Genomic DNA, 20,769 nt, shown 5'->3' with positions numbered 1-20,769 from the left:
TAGGAGACTCATTCTTCACTGCAGTGCAGTGTGTCCAAGAGAAAACAAACTGAAAAAATACAATATATATTTAATAGAGCTATATTATTGGCTTTTAATTATGCAAATAGCATGTTCTTTTTTCAGTTTAGAAGTCCCAGTAAAAGAAGTAGACTGTTTCTTCCAATAAATATTATCCTCTGAGAGCTGTGAATTGAAGAGTACATTATATAAAAATATCAGTTTTAGGTCATTGTGCTTGATTAATTTTGATGGGCATATAATACAAATCTGGAAGACATCAAAATCTTGGCAACAATCTACACATGCAGTACTGATTAATAGGAACACACAAATTAAAATAAATCATGAACATTCATTTCTTATTTACTGGTTTGATTTCTTCATGACCCATAAAATGCAAATCAAAGCAAGTAATGTCCTCCTGCCAGAGAGACAGGAAGCAAACTAAAAGTTTTGTGACTATTTCTCTACATTGTAAGCACCTGTGGCAATTCCTGTCCCTGTTCCATCTGCTTGGTACCAGCACCACAATTGGCTTAGCTGGGCAGTTCAGGAATCTTCCTGGCACAGGGAAATCCCCAAATGGCATGGAGTAGGTTTAAATGGGATAGAGGGACTTGTGTCAGCGCACCTGGGTGAATTTCACCTTCATGAACAGATCATGAATTTTGAGGAGAGGTTATCCAATCATGGAATTTCACAACAGCAGGACAGTTTATAGAAACAGATTTGTAAAATCAGCACTTAAATTTCAGACTGAGGTATTACGTAAAGTGTGCGCTAACCTGGGCTTAACTCGTTTCTTTAGTTTACCCCAAATTTTCAAACATGGGTGCCTACGTTTAGGTACCTACGCCTGTGTTTAGACACCTGAACAAAGTGGTCTGATTTTTCATAGATGCTGAACATCCACAATTCCCACTAACTACAGTGGGAGCTATGGGTGCTGAATATCTCCGTAGAGCTGCATGTTTGGAAATTTTGGCCTTTTATATTAAAATTTGCTAGTAGAGTTGAGGCATGCTGCTCCACATGCAATCACTCAAAGCCCTCAGTTACACATAATGTTATCGTTCCCTAAAACAGAACTTTTAGTCTGAAGTCCTACATTTTGGTTATACCAATGCCACCCCAGATTTACCATTTTCTAATTCTGTGTATTTGGGAATCTCTGAGTTCAAAAAACCTACAGGGCTTATTTATCATGCATCCTGTGCAAAGCAAACCAATCTATTACTAATACATTTATGGCTAAGTTACTGATGACCTTGTAAACCTGACTTGAGCTATTAATTAAAATGTTACCAAATAAGAAATAGATATTAATAGCCAGACCAAACATGCTGTGTGGCCTTTTCCAATTCTGTGATATAGTTTCAGGTGGGAATAGTCCCCTACATATAATAATTGCCCTGTTCTTAGAGTATTAGAAGACTTAAAAAAAAAATCTCACATACTGTAATAAAATAGTCCCTAAACAGCAATTACTGAAAGAATTCCAGCCTAGTAACCCCAGTGTATCTTGACATCCTGTAATCGCTAACTGAGAGCTAGCATAAGGTCTGGCGTTTGTGAAAAGTGGGTCTCAAATATATTATTGCCCCAAATGTGTACAGCCACAAAATGTGATGACCTGAGGCTGAGTAGTTGGAACACCATAGGATGCATGTGAACCTGCAGCTAGAGAACCACTTTTATGCGAGTTGTCACAGATCCCAACACTCTGAGACCCGTCCAGGCCATCTGATAACCTGCATCAGAACAGACACCTGCGCCCTCTGCTACAAGATGCTGGTTATTGAATATGGTCCCCAAATAAACCAGCTCCTGAAAAGAACCTAGAGCAAGGTTGGTTTACTTCCCTTCGCCATCCCGTCCTCCCCGCAATTTGTGCTTCCAGGAATCAATGGCCCCAGTTTAATTGTCCAAGTGTGCGTGGATGAAAGGGCCTTTCCTTCAAAAGGACCGAAGCCAGGACCACCATGAAGTTGGTGAACATTTGATTGGCTGCAGCCAGGCAGAGCTCTGAACTCCGAATGGCATCTCAGAACAAAAAGAATTATTGCAACAAATTCTGGTGGGCTAGTTGAAAATCAATGTGCATCTGTTGTATTTATTTTGATGTAATTTGAAGAGTCTGTTTTTGACTGTATGCATCATGCAGATCAAGAGCACAAAAACGTTCACCTACAATTACTTAAGATCACAGGGTAAGTACTCCGTGTGAACAGGATGAGCCCCAGAGGAAGGAATTTATGGTGTTATGATCCAGGATTTAATGGAAAAAAGCAGACACTTAGGTCCTGGCTCTGATCTCAGTTATGTTGGTGTAAATCAGGAGTAATTCCATTGAAATCTATGGAATTATACTAGTATAAAACTGGTGTGAAGCCAGAATCAAGCCCTTAGGGTCAAGCGTATGTTCTATATGGTTTGGTCCAATGTGTCTCAAAACAGGTCTTCAGCTACTATGATTGTTATAAAGTGACACTGCATGTCCTGAATTCCCTTCTTTTTGTGTAGATCTTTGAGAAAAAGGAGATGAAAGGAAGGAAGCTCTCCAGAGCATTGAGACATATGCCTTGGAGTAGCTAAGCGAAGTGGTGATTAGCAACCAGAGATCTGAAGATGAGAGTACTCTTAGCTGGACACAGCCCTGGAACAAACCCCATATGATTTGATCCTCCTAGGGCCTAAACACTTCACTGGATTTGCTTCAGTGCTCTAAGTCCTCTTCCTCCGCCTCTCTATCTAAAGGCTGCAGACTCTAAGTAGGGTATGGGGTTGTGGGGGAGAATTTTACTTTTGTTTCAGAGAATCAGGCAGTTTTTCCTTGAGTGAAATGAAAGGCAGCATTGATGGTTGCCTATAGGTAAAGCTAGAGGTTGGGAAGAGAAAGTGACTGGACCATAGAAGCATCTTCTCTTGCTTCATTGTTTGGCTTCAGGGTCCAGTATCTCTGCCTGGTCTTTGGCTGCAATTTAAGATTTCACTCCCTTAGCTCCGTCCAGAGGTGGGGTTTCCCCCATTTCAATATATTCTAGTCAAGATAAAGCTTTATCACAATTCTATATCAAGTCTTAACACTTGGAGACCTTGGACATTTCTGCATGGTTTACTCCCCTAAACGATATGAAAAAGGCACTGGATGACACCACAAATAAGTTTCCTCCAAAGAAACCCGCTTTCTCTGGTTACTGGTGTGTCCATAGCAGAACTTAAGAGACTAATGAAGTGTTAGATTGGAAAGCTCTTGGACTTTTACAGTTTGGCCATGTGAAAACCAGTGATAATGAAGTCTAATTATTTCTTTAGACATGATGTCCATGAAAACCTCCCGTGGACCAGATATAGGCCAGATTTGTCCCCCAAGATTGGATTTTGGTGCATTAATCATGCACTGAAATCTTCTGAAATGGGCAGTTTTGAGGAAGCCACCTGCTTGTATCCTAGTAAACTGGCCTAAGAGACTAAAATCTGCACATAGGTTCAGGAAAGCTCGAGCAATTAAGTTTTCTTGTAACCAAGGCCTTTGGCTAGAATTCTTCCATATTGTTTTCTTTGATTTTAAATCACTATAACATTATAGTACTGGAAAATAAAACTATCAATTTGATGTAGAAAAGCAATGAAAATAGAGGGTGGGTGGGTTTGGGAAAAAGAACATGAGATGTCCATGAGTCTACAATAAATAGATTTACCTGCTCCCTAAAATAGCCTAATCCAAAGCTACCATCACCTCCTGTTCATGGAGACACAGAACTGGAACCTGAACTTAGAAGCTGTTTGCTCCCAGGGAGGTTTCTGCTCTAAAGGGAGAGTCCAAAACTACTGAACCATTCCAAAGTATGCTCCAGAAAGGAGTAAAGGGAAAGAGGAAACAAGACGATACTCTCAGATCCTGCACTGCTAAAGGGTTAAAGAAGAGTCACCATTTACCCTAGATAGTAAATCTACAGAGTTGGGTCTCTCCCCTGAATAGATAACAAAGTGTTTAGTTTCTTTCCATTTGCTAGTAGGTTGTATTAGCCAGTACCTTGCTATGGTACATGTGGTTGTTTGTAAATATGTGGCAAGATCCTGCAAATGGACCTGCCCAGGAACATGCCAAAGAGCTCCATTACATTCAGTGGGATACTCTGCAGCTATAAGGATGTGCTTGGTGGATTCCTTTGCTGAACATAGTTTTAATTCTGTACACGCAAGACATGAGTCATGAAGAGATGACTAACATGGAACCTGCTCAATTTTGCCTTAAGCATTTTAGGTGATAATCAAGATTTTTCTTTTGCACTAAAAGCATTCACCAATTGTTTCCTAGGTTAAAAATATTTAAAAAGGAAAAAATGTTCTGATTGGCTAACACACAGAAGAATCCCTATATCTGCTGGTGACAATGTTTCATAATTAAAGGTCATCTGTGATTTCTGCATTTTTTGAAAATTAATTCTACAAAGAGCATGAAAAAAATGAAAAGCACTTTAATAAATAAGGTTGTGGCTTTTTAATCAATGTTGCACAATCATATCTTACATACCAGAATAACAAGGTCCTCTTGCTACCACTGTTATCTCTTTTTGATGCTTGCAAGCAGCTCTCCTGAGGAAGCATTCATTTTGGTAAGTGTCTCCATTTGATCCACAAACAGGAATGTAATTTGTATGACACTAAAAAAAGAAAGTACCAAATAAATTCAGTCATGCAATCACACATGAATAATCTTTAATAGGATACACATGAACGTATAGGAAAATAGTAATGCAGAGAGGTAAACTGTAAGACTGCCAGTTAACAGTAAATCATCATTCTGTTTGGTTAAGAATGACTTAAAATATCCTTTCACAGGCCACAGGAATGATAGACTCTCTCTGTAGAGGCTACAGGGATTAATTTAGTAGGAAAGATTAAAAGAATTAAATATGTGTAGCGAGGCTGTATAATCACTAAGGGGAATACAATAATCATCTACAAAGTATTTGAAGGGTAAAAAACACCAAGAAGGGAGAAAAGTCCTTTAAGGTAAAACAAGAATGTATAATTAGGAGTAAGGGGATGAAACTGAGCAAAGAAAAAATTAAGGTGAACATCAGGGAAGATTTCCTGGCTGCAAGATCATTTAGACTGTGGAATTGTCTTTCAAGGAAGATGGCAAAAATCCCATCTCTTGAATATTCATACTCCTATTTAGTATGTGATTTTTTAAATTTAGTCAACATCTGTCATAATACTTTTGCATTGTTGTTATATATCAAAAGATATTGTGATAGGTCCATTTAAAAAAAAAGAAAGGACAATACATTAAATAAATCAATGCCCGCCATGAAAGGCTTTGGCACAGTATTTTAGTAATAGCTGTCCCAGCCTAACAAAGACAGAGTAAGCGTCTCCTGTACCCAGTGTACATAAAAACAACATAGAAAATATACTGTAACCCCTCCATCCCCACCTTCCAAATATCCAGGGAAAGAAATACCATTCCACTCCCCACCAAAATCAAGGAAAAAACTCCCAATGACTATTTAGGGTCTGATCCAACTCTCATAGTAAACCACTTTCTGATCCATATTACCACAAGGAAAAACAGGGACTAAGGCCTGGTCTACTCACAGACATTGCATCTGTTTAACTACAGGTGTGATGCTAAACGGATTTAGCTAAACTGGTGCAAGAGTGTCTGCACACAAGGTTGCACTGGTGTAAATTTTATGTTTAGACAAACCCCGCAAATGCTTTGATGTCTGAATCAACTTCTTTGAGACTGCAGTTGTTTGTTTATTTTTCAAATGTGTATAATTTATCAGAATCTCTTGGCATACAAGCAATCAAAGTATTTCATTTTTAAAGTTAATTTTAAAGGAAATTATTCTTCCTTCCCTGTCACCCAATCAGAAGTGACCAAGAATGTAATAAACTCCACACACAGAAACAATTCACATTACTGCTCTGACAAGTGTTCAGAGCATCTTTGTGGTTCTTTTAATTTACTGAGCAGCCTGCAGACATTCTACCCTGGCCTGTGAACCTGTCAGATCTCATGCTAGCAGGGCCAGGGCTAGTCATTGCTGGGATGGGAGAAGTTTTTTTGGAGAACTATATTTTCCAATGCCTATGTGTATTCCCCACGTTCAATCAAGATGTTGCTGTGTGCTCTTTAAAAGCTGCCAGTTTCCACCGTATTTCAGTGATACGTGAAGTAATGCCTGCTTTATAGTTTGTGTTTTTAATGCTTTGGGAACTTTGGATGACATAAATGTCAATCATTTTTATTTTATTGAAATCCTGCAAAATAGCCTGTAAATTGCTCTGCAAGGATCAAACACTGAAACATCTTTATCAAAAGTGTAGTGAGCACATTTTCCCCCTAGTGAGCGCAAAAACAAAACTATCCTTTTAAGGTTTACAGCTGCTGAATGTCAGGACATCATTAAAAATGTGCAAGGTCACTGCAGGGAGAGCACTGGAGAACCCCCTAGCTACTTGCAAGCAACCTTGTTTGCAAATTTAATTCTGGAGTCTTAAAGTTCAAAATATCACCTAAAGTCAGTAGATGTGGAAGACAGAAAGAAAGAGTTGTTCATAGATGGACTAAATCCCCTGGCACTATTCCTTCAATGATGTTATGTTTGTTTCAATGACATCCTTATATTTGACAGCAAGTCATTTCCAAAGGGGCTTCTAAGAGGAAAAGTTATGATCCATTAGTACTTAAACTTCTAAAGGTTTAAAAACCTAAGAAGAAACGAGACAAGACTGGGATGTTGGTCACTGGTTATTCCTATACATTCAGGGACAGAATCTTTCATGTGGAGGAGCTCAACTCAGCAAGGAGAGCGGGGGACATCTGGGACTAGGTTACAGCCCCCTGAATATGAGGGAAGATCTGTGCCAGCAATTATTTAAAGCAGCTTTGTAGTTCTGTTTAACAGTATCCCATTCGTCATCCAGGACATCTCTGATACGGGGGTGGGAGAAGTGGATAAGGGGTGAGTAAAGTGGATCCACCTCCATCGGCTTTACACCAGCTGAGAACTGTCCTTCAATAGGGACATTTTCAGCTAGCTAATCCAGACTAGTTTCTTTAGTTATGAAACTGCCAAGATAGAACAGATCTTTGAAAAACAACTGCAGCATCCCTAGAATATCGACTGAAATTTTTATTATCTGTTTCTCTTGCCAGGCACGACTTTTCAATTTATATGCAGAGCAGCTGAAGGGACACTGTCAAGCTGGTTCTGTGTGGTTGTTGTTTTAATAAGTCTTTAATTTGGGATACATTGGTGGTGCCAGTTGCAGCTCCTTAATTAAGGTTGAGTTGAGGTTTGCACTTAAAATAAATATTCAACCTCTTTGTTACATATGAAAAAAATACACATTTTAAGCAAGGGGCATTTTCTGTTGATTCCCTCATTCCATTTCCTTCTTTTGGTGGAAACCGATTTTACGGCTTGTAAATTCCCGTGTGCTGAGAATAGCAACTTTTAAGTTAAGCTGAGGAGGTGGAAATGTGCACCAACAAAAATACAATATGTTCTAACACTTTGAGCATTGCAAACAGAAATAAGACAAGACAGAATAACCAGTGATTTGTGATTTATTGATTCAAAAATCATGAATCAGGCACCGCCAATCATCATGAAATTGTCTTTAAAATCATATTTTAAAAAGTAAGAAATGTTGTGTTCTTGTCATTTGCTTTCTGTTTTTTGAGCCTTCAGAGGACACTCCGATTACATTTTAAAGTTTTTTTTTCCATATAACCATTATGGTTAGAAGCATACTTAAAAAAAAAAAAAAAAAAAAAAATCAAAGCTGAGATTCTCACATGACTCCAGGAGCTCAGGGTTTTGAAAAAAAACCACCAAAATATGAGCCTTACAATGAAATTGTGAAATTTGGCAACAATGTCAACTAGTCATAGGATGGCCACTGATTTAGCAGTTTGAAAATAATTTAGCACGCTGTATCCAATAATTTAGAAAGCTAAAGAAACCTGAGTGTCTTGCAATCATTTTAGATTCCGGCGCTACAAAGCTGGCCATACAGATACGGCACAAGTTTACTAAGAAACTTGATTTGAAGAAAGGTAGTTTTGAAGGGCATATTTGATAAGGGCGACCTGTAGCTTTACTCTCATTCAGAACAGTAGGAGATGGTAACCTTTTTGAAAGGGGGCAATTCTTGGTAGAATTTTCTGAAGTCGAACATTATCCTTTGCTAAGGGAGTAACTTTTAGTTATGGAGAATAACGGGAAAAAATGAACAATAATGCTTTAAAAATTGTTCAGCTGTAGCCTGTGCTGAAGGTTTTGATGTGTTTTAACTGTATGGTAAATTTGACAAGTCTGTGTTATTCTGTTAGGATCATTAGGGCCAAATAAGGGTCTGATGCAGGGTGATGAATGCCTTAATTCATTTAATTCCTAAGACAACTAATGGATTTACTTGTATGATCTCAGAAAATTCATTCTATACTCAGAGTCAGTGCTATAAGTTTGGGGAGGATACACATTCTCTTCCTCCCTCCCTGCCTCATGAACATCAAATGTACAACGCCTGCTCTCCTACCCATCCTTGGACCTATGACGCAGAATGTCCTAATGAGGCTGTGCAGGGGAGTTGGTTGGGAGCATAGTCCCTCTAACTCCATGTCAGGGTGATTCACAACCTGTACGAGTACATATTTAGAATCTAGAGAACACGTCTGATCAGATTGCACAAATGTTTAGGTAGCTGAAACTTTAAAACTAACACACTTCTCAGTGTTCCTATAAATAGCCCAGTATTTCAAATCACAGCAAATACAAAAGTGCAAAGTCCTTACCTGAAACTGACATGCACATTTCAAGCCATCTCCATCTTCTTTACACACTCCCCCATATTTACATGATGACTCATCACACACTCTCACATCAGACTCCCTTACATTTAATTCTGTAAAAGGGAAAAAAAGAAAAAAGATGGATAATGTAGTATGATTTAATTTTTGGTATAATGTCAGCTTCATCTTTAAACCTTCAAGTAAGTTTCCCACACAGATTTTTTTAAAAGTAGCTACTCTTGTTCCGGATGCTGTGTGCCAACTGGCTACCAGAGGTATAGCTGTTCCACTGGCACTGTATTTACAGCTACATTCTGCCTCACCACACAAACAGGCCACACATACACTGCCAGAACAGTTACTGTCTTCCATATTCTCACTAACAGTGCTCTCCTTAATACACAAACAGCCCATTCCCCAGACAGATAATAGCAGAAGTCAAGATACACACATAAATATATAGACAGTGTCCCCTCTGCCCCTTCTGCTTTTCTCGTCACAAAGCCTGAAGGAGGAGCTGTGCTGTGGATTTTAGGGGAGGCTAGAATCTGTTCAGAAAACATCTGTCCTGCATTCCCGCCCAGTTTGCAAGCCACACTGTTATCCTTCAAACTGAAAACATTATAAATATGTACCATATTATTATTGTTGATTAGTATCATGGTAGCACCTAGGAGCCCCAGTCATGGACCAGGACCTCACTGCGCTAGGGGTGGTACAATAACAGAACAAAGTGTTTACACTGCAAAGTGAAGGCGTGATTGTAGCAGGGATAGGAGTATCCATGTTAGCTTTAGTCTAGCTAGCGTGGGCAAGAGTAGCAGTGTAGACATAGTGGCATGGGGTTCAGCATGGGCTAGCAACCAGAATACAAGACCTGCTCAGGTTGCTAGCCCAGGCCACCCATTCTACACTGCTATTACTACCCATGCTAGCTAGATAAAAGCTAAGACAAGTAGGCCTACCCCTGCTATAATCACACCTTCACGTTGCAGAGTAGGCATGTCTTCTGCAGTTTCCACAGTATGCATCCGATGAAGTGAGCTGTAGCTCACGAAAGCTCATGCTCAAATAAATTGGTTAGTCTCTAAGGTGCCACAAGGACTCCTTTTCTTTTTGCGAATACAGACTAACACGGCTGTTACTCTGAAACCTCTAAGGCCTTTGTCTCTGCAAAACTTTTGTCATTCCAGGGTGTTAAAAAACCACACCCCCAAATGACAAAAGTTTTACTGATGAAAAGCACCAGTGTGAACAGCGCTTTATTGGCAGAAGCACTCTCCTGCTGACAAAGCCACTGCTGCTCTTGGGGGGTGGAAGTCTTTTGTCAGCAGGAGAGCTCTCTCCTGCTGACAAACTGCAGCTACACTGTGTGCCTTTTAGCAGCACGGCCCTGTCGCTCAAAGCAAGATAGTGGAGACAAAGCCTAAGACAAGACAACAGACTGAGCGACAGACAGACTTGGGGAGCACAAAGCAACAATACTGATCAGCATGATAGGTATATGATAGCATGGTCTCAGAGCACCAACTGCCTAACTGTTGTCAAGTTTTTTTCTATAGGCATCACATCAAAGAAGAGCTTTAAAGGGGGGGGGGATTTGAATATTATTAACCCCACACATAAACATGAAAAGTAAGGGGGGGATTACTTAAAGAGCCCAATGCTTAAATCTCACTGAAGACAATGGTAGTTGTACCATTGACTTCAGTGGAAGCAGAGGGAGATCAGCACTGTGTGCTTTTAAAAATCCCACTCTAACAGTTTAACACAGTGGTGGGCAACCTGTGGCCCGTGGGCCGCACGCAGCCCATCAGGGTAATCTGATTGCGGGCTGCGAGACACTTTGACATTGACCGTCCGCAGGCATGGACCTCCGCAGCTCCCAGTGGCCATGGTTTACCGTTCCCACCAATGGGAGCTGCGGGTGGCCGTGCCTGCGGACGGTCAACGTCAGCAAAATGTCTCGCGGCCCGCGATCAGATTACCATGATGGGCTGCAGGTTACCCGCCACTAGTTTAGCTTGATAACATTTCTTTAAATGGAAAAGGAACTTTCCTGCTTTGGGCTAGGTTTGTGTTAGAGACCTACAGAGCTCTACAGTAGTACAAACCACAAACACAGATCCATTTACACCGATGTTTTTCAGAACTTTCTTTACCACTTTTGATAATAATTTGGAGAAAACTGTATTCAGGGGGCTGGGCTGAATAAAAGCAAAAGTTAAAGGAAAGAATTTCTCACTCTTCAGGAACTGTGAAATGTAGGTGAAAGTTAAAAACAAAATAGTTATGATAATCATTTACAGGACAACGCTCAGGGCAACCTTCCTGCTAAAATGTCAATACTCAGGCACCACAGATAAAACCACAGGCGATGTCATCACTGGTGACATTGGCAGTGGAAACCCAATAGAAAACATAGAACATGCTTTCATCATGCTTTGATGCCAGTTTAAGAAGGACAAACATATTGCCAGACTTTCTAAGGTAGGCGGTGTGGAACCTAGTGCGCGCTACAGTGAGGTTACTCTAGGGGGCAGCATGGACCAATAGGTTAGGCCCTGGGCTTGGAGCAAGGAGATCTACACTCTACACCTGGTACTAGCACCGACCTGCGAGGTGACCTTGGGCAAGTCATTCTGCCTCTGTCCCCCAGCCTCCCCCTCTGTAACATGGAGACAATTATACATACCATCATCTGTAAAGTGCTTTGAGAGCTACAGACAAAAGAGCTAGGTCAGACCTTGCTATTAGTAACTGAATGATGAAGCGCCATTGGCAGCCGCCATATTAGGTAAACATGAAAAGATATAAATGAAGACTTTAATGTGCTCGTTAACTACCCTGTTTGCCACACCAGCTAGGTGCATGTGTAGTAACCCGCACCCTGGCACTAGCGCCTGCTGCAGTTGTGATGCAGCAGCACAGAATGCTGTCCCGGGGAGAGAGACGTCCAAGGAGAGCGCAGCTCGAGCTGGGGAGGGTGCTTGGAATCCAGCCACCCAAAGGGCCAGTCAGAAAAAGCCGTTAGAGAAGAAGGATGGAGATGCTGAGCTAACGGATGAACTGGAGCCTGGGTAGGAGGTGAGGGGATAAAATGAAAGAAGAACAGGACAATAAAAGTAGAGGACTAGGAAGTGAGGAGGAGGAAAATAGCAAAGGTTTTGGGCTAGGAGAAGCAGAAAAAAAGCAGACCTGGGTACATGAGCAGATGCTGGTAGAGAAAGGAAGAAGAGGGAAAGCAAATCTACAGACTTATCAGAGAGAATATCCAGGGAAAAACCTGAAAGGAATTGGTGAAAAAAGGAATTGATCAAAAAGCTGTGCTAGATGTAAACAGATCCTGGAAGCAATCAACCAGAAGCCCACCCACAAAGGACCTAAAAGACATGAACACAGAGAGAGAGAGATTGTGTGAACATCTATTGACTGAACACAGTTCAAAGGCACCTAATGGACAAGTGAGGGCCACTAGGTGAATAAACCCCACTTGTGGATAAACTCATTGAAGAGAGGGACAGCCACAGGAATGCTGAATTGGAGGAGCACTTCGAGCTGAAGAAAGCAAAGAACAGGACAGCAAGAATGCAGCTGTACTTACAGCCAAAGAGAGGAAAAGTTGATTCTTCTCTAGAGTGACACTGTATTGTAAAGTAATCTCTTTTATTCTTGTTAATAACAATGCACGTGGTACTAACTGCACAGGGTGTACAAGCTCACAAAGGTTAATGAGATGGTAATGCATAGTTTATTACTATAAATAGTAAGTCTTTGGTAATGTTCTATATTATTTATACCCCAGAGACAACTTTGGTGTTTTCCCTTATAAAGTTTTAAAAATCTAAAATTAGCCCCCTTGTCTTGGTTTGCCTCTGCCTCTCCTCATAGTCTGGCTAGGCTAGGCTAGCCAGGTCACCACATGTGTTCTCAAATAATAACTCTGATGCTGTGTATAAGAAAGGTGACCATCACCATCACTGTTACCACGGTTACACAATTTCCATAAATCTTATACAAAATGTATCATGTAAGGTGTCAATGGAAAAGTTATGGTTTGCTAAGTATGATTATCTTGTTTATATGCATGTATTATCTTTATATCTGAAGTTATGAATGTTGGCTACGTACTTTTATCTTAAACATGTTTTGTTCCTGACACCCTCCAGATAGATTTACATCAGGGATAGACAGCTATGTGTTGATGACCCATTAAGGACACTCCAGTCTCATAATGGCCCATTAAAAAAAACCCTCATCCCACCCCGTAGGTCTTCCTGTGGATGCCTCAGACAGCGAGGAGCCAATGGCCACTCCCTGTGATTCAGCAAACCATGTAAGAACATGGGATATGCTCATGTGACCCTGGACTCCATCTTGGGCCAGTAACTTTCCTTACAAAGGGCCTGAGGGCTTTGTTTGGGACAGTAAATTTTCATGCACATGGCTAAGGATATAAAAGACCCTTGAAACACCTCCATTTTGCCTCTTTCCTGCTCCAATTCTCTGGATTGTGGATTTACAAATGAAAAGGAACATCTTAAACTATGGACTGAGGACCATCCAATCTCTTGGAAGTTACCGGAGAGACTTTACAAGCCAGCAGCCTATTCCATCACTGCTGCAAACCTGATATAAGGACTTTGCAATCAGTGTTCACATCTCATTCCTCATCAGTAGCCAGCCCAGGCCGGTGAAACTAATGATCCAACCCAGGGACCAAATTCAGTGATGAATCCTGGTCACGTGCCACCTGAGGCATGTTGCGCATACACTAATCATAGAATATCAGGGTTTGAAGGGACCTCAGGAGGTCATCTAGTCCAAAGCAGGACCAATCCCCGACTAAATCCTCCCAGCCAGGGCTTTGTCAAGCCTGACTTTAAAAACTTCTAGGGAACGAGATTCCACCACCTCCCTAGGTAACGCATTCCAGTGTTTCACCACCCTCCTAGTGAAAAAGTTTTTCCTAATATCCAATCTAAATCTCCCCCCACTGCAACTTGAGACCATTACTCCTTGTTGTGTCATCTGCTACCACTGAGAACAGTCTAGAGCCATCCTCCTTGGAACCCCCTTTCAGGTAGTTGAAAGCAGCTATCAAATCCCCGCTCATTCTTCTCTTCTGAAGACTAAACATCCCCAGTTCCCTCAGCCTCTCCTCATAACTCATGTGTTCCAGTCCCCTAATCATTTTTGTTGCCCTCCGCTGGACTCTTTCCAATTTTTCCGTATCCTTCTTGTAGTGTGGGGCCCAAAACTGGACACAGTACTCCAGATGAGGCCTCACCAATGTCGAATAGAGGGGAACGATCACGTCCCTCAATCTGCTGGCAATGCCCCTACTTATACATCCCAAAATGCCATTGGCCTTCTTGGCAACAACGGCACACTGTTGACTCATATCCAGCTTTTCGTCCACTGTAACCCCTAGGTCCTTTTCTGCAGAACTGCTGCCGAGCCATTTGGTCCCTAGTCTGTAGCGGTGGATGGGATTCTTCCGTCCTAAGTGCAGGACTCTGCACTGGTCCTTGTTGAACCTCATCAGATTTCTTTTGGCCCAATCCTCCAATTTGTCTAGGTCCCTCTGTAACCTATCCTTACCCTCCAGCGTATCTACCACTCCTCCCAGTTTAGTGTCATCTGCAAACTTGCTGAGGGTGCAATCCACACCATCCTCCAGATCATTTATGAAGATATTGAACAAAACCGGCCCCAGGACCGACCCTTGGGGCACTCCACTTGATACCGGCTGCCAACTAGACATGGAGCCATTGATCACTACCCGTTGAGCCCGACAATCTAGCCAGCTTTCTATCCACCTTATAGTCCATTCATCCAGCCCATACTACTTTAACTTGCTGGCAAGAATACTGTGGGAGACCGTGTCAAAAGCTTTGCTAAAGTCAAGGAACAACACGTCCACTGCTTTCCGTTCATCCACAGAGCCAGTTATCTCGTCATAGAAGGCAATTAGATTAGTCAGGCATGACTTGCCCTTGGTGAATCCATGCTGACTTTTCCTGATCACTTTCCTCTCCTCTAAGTGCTTCAGAATTGATTCCTTGAGGACCTGCTCCATGATTTTTCCAGGGACTGAGGTGAGGCTGACTGGCCTGTAGTTCCCAGGATCCTCCTTCTTCCCTTTTTTAAAGATGGGCACTACATTAGCCCATACTAAGAAGATCCCAGACCTGTTTCCTTCTGTCCAAACTAACATCTTGACCTGTCTCTCTGACGTCTGCATGTGGCTGGCTAGCTGTCAGTGCAAGCTAAATATGACTAAAACCAAGCTCTTAATATTCCTCCACTCCAAGCCCTTTCTGCTACCTTCTTTCTCCAACACCGTTGACAATGATGCCACCCTGCCCATAACCTGAGTGTCATCTTCAACTTGGACCTCTCTTTAGATCCTTACATCCAGGCTATGTTTAAGTCTTGCAGATTCTTTCTGCATCACATCTGAGATATGGCCTTGCCCATCCACCCACACAAAAAACTCTTATCCAAGTTTTCATCATCTTGTATCTTGCTTACTGCAAGATCCTTTTCTCTGGCCCGATAAATGCATCTTGCCCCACTTAGATTCATTCAAAATGCTGATGCAAAGGTCATTCTCCTAGTCCATCACTTTGACCATGTCAGCCCTCTCTTTGCATCCCTCCATCGGCTCCCCCAACCTGTCTGTATCCATGTGTTGTCTTTTACCTAGATTGTAAGCTGTTCAGGGAAGGGACTCTTTATTTGTTTTGTTTGTACAGTGCTTAGCACAGTGGGGTCCTAGTCCATGATTAGTGCTCCTAGATCATAGAATATCAGGGTTGGAAGGGACCTCAGGAGGTCATCTCATCCAATCCCCTGCTCAAAGCAGGACCAATCCCCAACTAAATCATCCCAGCCAGGGCTTTGTCAAGCCTGACCTTAAAAACTTCTAAGGAAGGGGATTCCACCACCTCCCTAGGTAATGCATTCCAGTGTTTCACCACCCTCCTAGTGAAAAAGTTTTTCCTAATATCCAACCTAAACCTCCCCCACTGCAACTTGAATGTTATGGTAATACTAATGATAAACAATTAGCACAGAATAAGGGGGCTATTGCAGAGAATATAACAGAACTGGCCCCCTATTCTCTAAAGCAAATAAAAATTTCAAGGTCATTTTCCAAGGTGTAACTTTCTTCACCATAATGCAAGCAGAATTGTAAGTATGCTGTGCAGTCCAAGAATCCTGTAGCCCACAAACTTTCACTTCTCCTGAAGCTGAGAATTCCACCCCTCTGCAAGGCTGAGTCCTGGCTCTCTGGGCTCACCTTGCTCCTCCCTACTCAGCCCTTCGGCTGATCCATGGGCTCTATTGCTTTCTCTCATAATTTAATGCATGAGATAGTGTTCATCATGAGGAAAATTAAGCAAGTATCACCCCATGGATTTTTCTCAATATTGATCTGTCAGACACTCTGTCTTGCCCTGCCGTACAGGCCAAGAGACCCACTCCCAAACTGTGGAGCAGCAGTAGGCCTGGCCTGGGCCATCCATGTGGCAGCCTCTCACCTTTGCAGCAGCTATGTATTGTGGCAGCTGTGGAGGCAGTCCTTGGCAGCATGGCTCTGATGCAGCCCCACTGCCAGAATCTCCCCTCGCTCCCAGGGGACCTAACTATGGAGAGAGCTCTGTGGAAAAGATAATACAACCTTTTGTGGGTATGTTCCGCAGGGCCAGAGGGAGGAATCCCACTCTGCCAACACCCAAACAAGAGGGTGCCCATAGCTTCTCCCCATGTGGATCTTTATCTGACAGATATCCCTCTGCAGGATTCCAGAGACGAATCTCATTTCTCTGGAGGCAGAGGATCTCACTGTCCATGGGGGAGGGGAGAGATCTTTGTGTAGTTGTGGGATGGAGAGGAGGGGATGAGCAAAGGAAAGGACAAAACAAGCCCCAGTAACCTACTGGGTTCTGGAGGAGGAGAGTAGCTTTAGACTGAACCCACTTCTACCAACCAGATTTACTGCAAAGACACTAATGTAGCTCTGTATGAATGCCCCGGGAGAGGGGAAAGAGAGAACAACAAAATTAAAACAACAAAAGTAAAACTAGATGGACCTACTCCCAACGCCCCACAAAAGTATCCCCTGAAGACAAGGGGAAGACAGAATGAAAAATTAGAAGCATACTGCTTAATTTTAGGGGGCAGATTGTATCTGTTTCTTTTGGTTTCAATTCTAAGTAATGGTTATAAAATTTACAAGTGGGAAGAACTATCATCGAGGAAGAAATGAACAGATACTGCCTATTCATGGAAACAGAACAAATGGTCCTTTTCCAATGCTGTATTATGCACCTAGGTACTATGGTGATGGGCATTTTTCTGTTAGATTAACATTTCTGATGAGATGTCCTCTAATCCCTGCATCCATTTGAAAATGCAGTCAAGCAAAAAAGTAAAAATCAGAGCCCTGATATGTATACAATTACACTTGATGGAATCACAAGTACTGTAAGAATGTGCGTTAGCCATAATGATTTTCACACCTACAGTGTTTTATTCAAAAATGAAAATCAGTGTTAATGGTGTAATTTAAAGGCTAGGAGAAAAAAAGATGTCTGGCACGTCTAAAATATGCTCAGCCTTGAACAAAATCCTTGCAGATAAAGAAAGATAAGGAAGATTTTCTGCAATTATTTCCAGAAGAAAGAATCATTTACCATCATATACCAGAATGGATAAGAGTAAGAACATGTAGCATGCAATTTAGGATCATTTCTTGTATGGTTATTTAATAACAACCACAACTCATTTTCAAGGCTTTAAGTAGTTGTACATAACAGTACATATCAGCATAATTGATTACTCAGAAAGGGTAAATAGTAATTCATCAAGTTCCAGGAGAAAAACATAATTAGTACAATTAAATAAAGCTTCCAAATTTATGGTAACATTTGTGACCAAGGACCTGAAAGGAGGTATTAGAAATGATTTGTTAGTATCTGTCCCTTTTAGCCAATGGGGTTCTGCACAGGCGCAGAGATCAACTTGCAGAGATCTGGCTGTAAAGCCCCAATCCAAGGTTCCCTCTTCTCCCCTCACCCACCCCTTTCCTCTCAGGAAAATTCACAGTGAGAGTTCGTATGAATAAGAAGTGTCTAAAAATGGAGTAAAAACTTCAATATTTTGGATCTGTCCATGCAACTGACTCTGCCAAATCAGCCAAACATCCTAGAACATCACATTCTGCTACAATTAGTAATGTAGAAGTTTAATTCACTAACGCACTTGCCTTTAACTGGCACCTCTTTTACTCAAGAAATAATCAGATACAAATAATTGGATACTGACATTTGTCCTGCGGACCATCAATATGTATTGATCTGAGAGGCAGCGACCCTTACACCCAAGGTATTACATTACACGTTAAAAACGGTGGGCTTGGTGTAACTGAAACCTGGGTTTGATTTTAAACAAGCTAGGGCAGATGCAGAACCAGCAACTCTGAAGACGGATGGATTCTCATGTGAGATGGCACATTTATTAGCAGCATCGTCAACGCTCATTACCAGTAACATTATTTCGGCCCCTATTGTGGCCAGTCTCACAATGTACCAAGAAGCTCCAGCTCCGACTCAAATTTCAGCCCTCCTTGGGTAACCCTCCCCTCACAATTGGTTGCCTTCCCTAATACCCCACCTTGTGAGGGAAAGCAGCCAATAAGAGCTGTTGCAGGAGGCGGGCAGAGCTCTTCCTCCCCTTCCTTCCATGAGACAAGAAAAGCCGACATCATTCTCACAGGACGGGAAGGTGGCTTTGGGGGAGCAGAAAGAGCCCAGAAGCTCAGCGTGACTCTGCTCCCAGCTCTTGCCTCCCCTCCTAACAACAAAGAGTCAGTCTGCACCCCTCTCCCAAGATAGGAGTTAATACCCTTGGAACTGCCCCCAGACACCCTGGGAGGAGAGAGAAGACCCCACTACACCGGGCCTGGGAGAAGGGGTGAAGAACCCCTGGAGCTGCAGGAAGAGCAGAGGTACCTCTGGAGCAGTGGTCAGGTGTGGCGGTGTGAGGGAGCACAATTAGTTGCTGGGCTGGGGTGGGGGGGACAGTAATGAGTTGGAATGCTGGGGTTTGGGGAGCAGCTGAAAGCTGTGCACCATCAGGCAGCAGCGAGAGACCCTGCAGCAGGGCCAGAATCACCTGACCCCGCACATTTTGGAGAATGGGCAACACTAACTGTAATCTGTCACACATGCTCATCTTGGGGTGGACAATATGAGTTCAGACAGACCAAGCATACACAATATAATGTTTGTGATTTTGGGGCCAAACTCATGATTTTGGGTCATCGGACCCATGATTTTTGAACTTTTGAAGTTGGTAATACTGTATTATGGAACCATGGGGAGGATAAAAATCCTTTCTACTAGGATTATAACATTGAACCATATATAATATAATAACCAACCTTTCAGAACTCTTAACATAAGCCCAGGCAGGATCCTCACACATGGTTTCCCCTAAGTGCCACAGTACGGTGTCAGCAACAGAAAAGCAGGGGTGGGTGAGGCCCAGACACGATACAGACACAACTTGGTTCTTCTATACAGGTTCCTCTCGCAGACTCTGAGCGCCTCCCAGTTCAGGAGAGGCTCCTGAAATGGATGTCAGTGACTTTCCTCATCCCCTCCCCATCAAGACCCCTCTAACAACAGAGGCAGGTCACACGAGTATTCTCCAATCCCTAGTAGTCTCCAATCCCAGACGAATGCAAACAACACCTGAAGGCTGGGATGATGTGACCATCAGAAAACATGGGTTACATAAATATTACCAAAGTGAAGAAACTTCCTGATCCATCACAGCCACCAGAATTGTTGCTGAATGAAACACCTAGCTGACGTTATAAGCAATACTGTGCATTGCTATCCAAAAACGTCTGGTTTCTTCAAGAAAACCATTCCCCCTTCCATAAACTTGTAGGTCTTGTGACAGAGTGGGCCAAGTCCACCAAGTTACTTTTTTTTGGTCACTTCGCATCTGAATACTGACTTATGCTGCTGTTAGAACTTTCAGTAGAAACCCTATTGGTCAAGGGTTTATAACTTAGCCATGCAAACCTTCTCCCAACTGAAGCTTGATATTCAAGGTCTCAGCTGAGAAACAAAATTTGTTTACCTCATTTAACTTTTTTCAGATTTTGTTTTTAGAATCAATTAACTGAAAAATAGCATACCAGTGCAAAATCAGTAAAGGCTCTATTGTGACTATATAAGTTACAGCCATGGTAAAGATCGTTGAGGTACCAATGACAGTGGCTCAGGCATTCTGCCTCTTGTGGTCTTCAGGCAAGCAGCATTCCTCTCGAGATGCTAGTGGGAATTATATTGAAGACCTACTCCGACATCTGCTTTTAGATGTTCCCCTAATACCAGTTCCAAACCACAAGATGAGGCAAGAGAGAAAGAGCTATGGTGTAATGCAGTAGTAGTCAATAGGTGGACTGCTGGCCAAATCAAGACTGCCAAACGCGAAATCTTTTTACTTATCAATATTATTATTTTTGTATTATTTTTCTCTGGAGTCTGGACTCTGACTATAACCTTGACTGAGGCATTTGGACCGTGACAAAAAATAATTGACTACCCTGGTGTAATGTGCGTGGGTGTGAAATTATGTCATCCTTGAATGAACCTTCAACCATTCATGACAGCATCAATGGACCAATAAAACATTATGTATCTTAATGTCATTCTAATGTGGATATATAAAATATTTCCTAAGGAACAATATTGAAAAAAAAATGATTTTCCTTGTTCTGATGTCCTTCTATGGAGAAACAGTTCATCTGTGAAGTGCAAGAGACAATAGGAAAAAATGTAATATGTTCCACTCTTAATTTTTGTTCTATAGGTGTTTATTTCTATTTCAATGTGTCATTTACTAGTAAGTACACACCAAGG

General features: G+C 42.0%; 1 protein-coding gene across 1 annotated transcript in view; it reads right to left on the bottom strand.

Moving 5' to 3' along the window:
* TMEFF1 (transmembrane protein with EGF like and two follistatin like domains 1) overlaps positions 1-20,769 on the bottom strand; it is a 229,096-nt gene that overhangs the window by 82,166 nt on the left and 126,161 nt on the right. The window contains exons 2-4 of the mRNA XM_077809187.1: positions 12,087-12,107; positions 8,825-8,937; positions 4,541-4,670 (exon numbers count right to left, since the gene is read on the bottom strand). Of these exons, the coding sequence (XP_077665313.1) occupies positions 4,541-4,670; positions 8,825-8,937; positions 12,087-12,107 (264 nt within the window). The remainder of the gene's footprint in view (positions 1-4,540; positions 4,671-8,824; positions 8,938-12,086; positions 12,108-20,769) is intronic.

This window comes from Eretmochelys imbricata, chromosome 2, assembly GCF_965152235.1.
Source record: "Eretmochelys imbricata isolate rEreImb1 chromosome 2, rEreImb1.hap1, whole genome shotgun sequence".
Classification (NCBI taxonomy): domain Eukaryota; kingdom Metazoa; phylum Chordata; order Testudines; family Cheloniidae; genus Eretmochelys; species Eretmochelys imbricata.
Note: the sequence above shows the minus strand (reverse complement) of the source record. Positions and strands in the feature narration are given on the sequence as shown.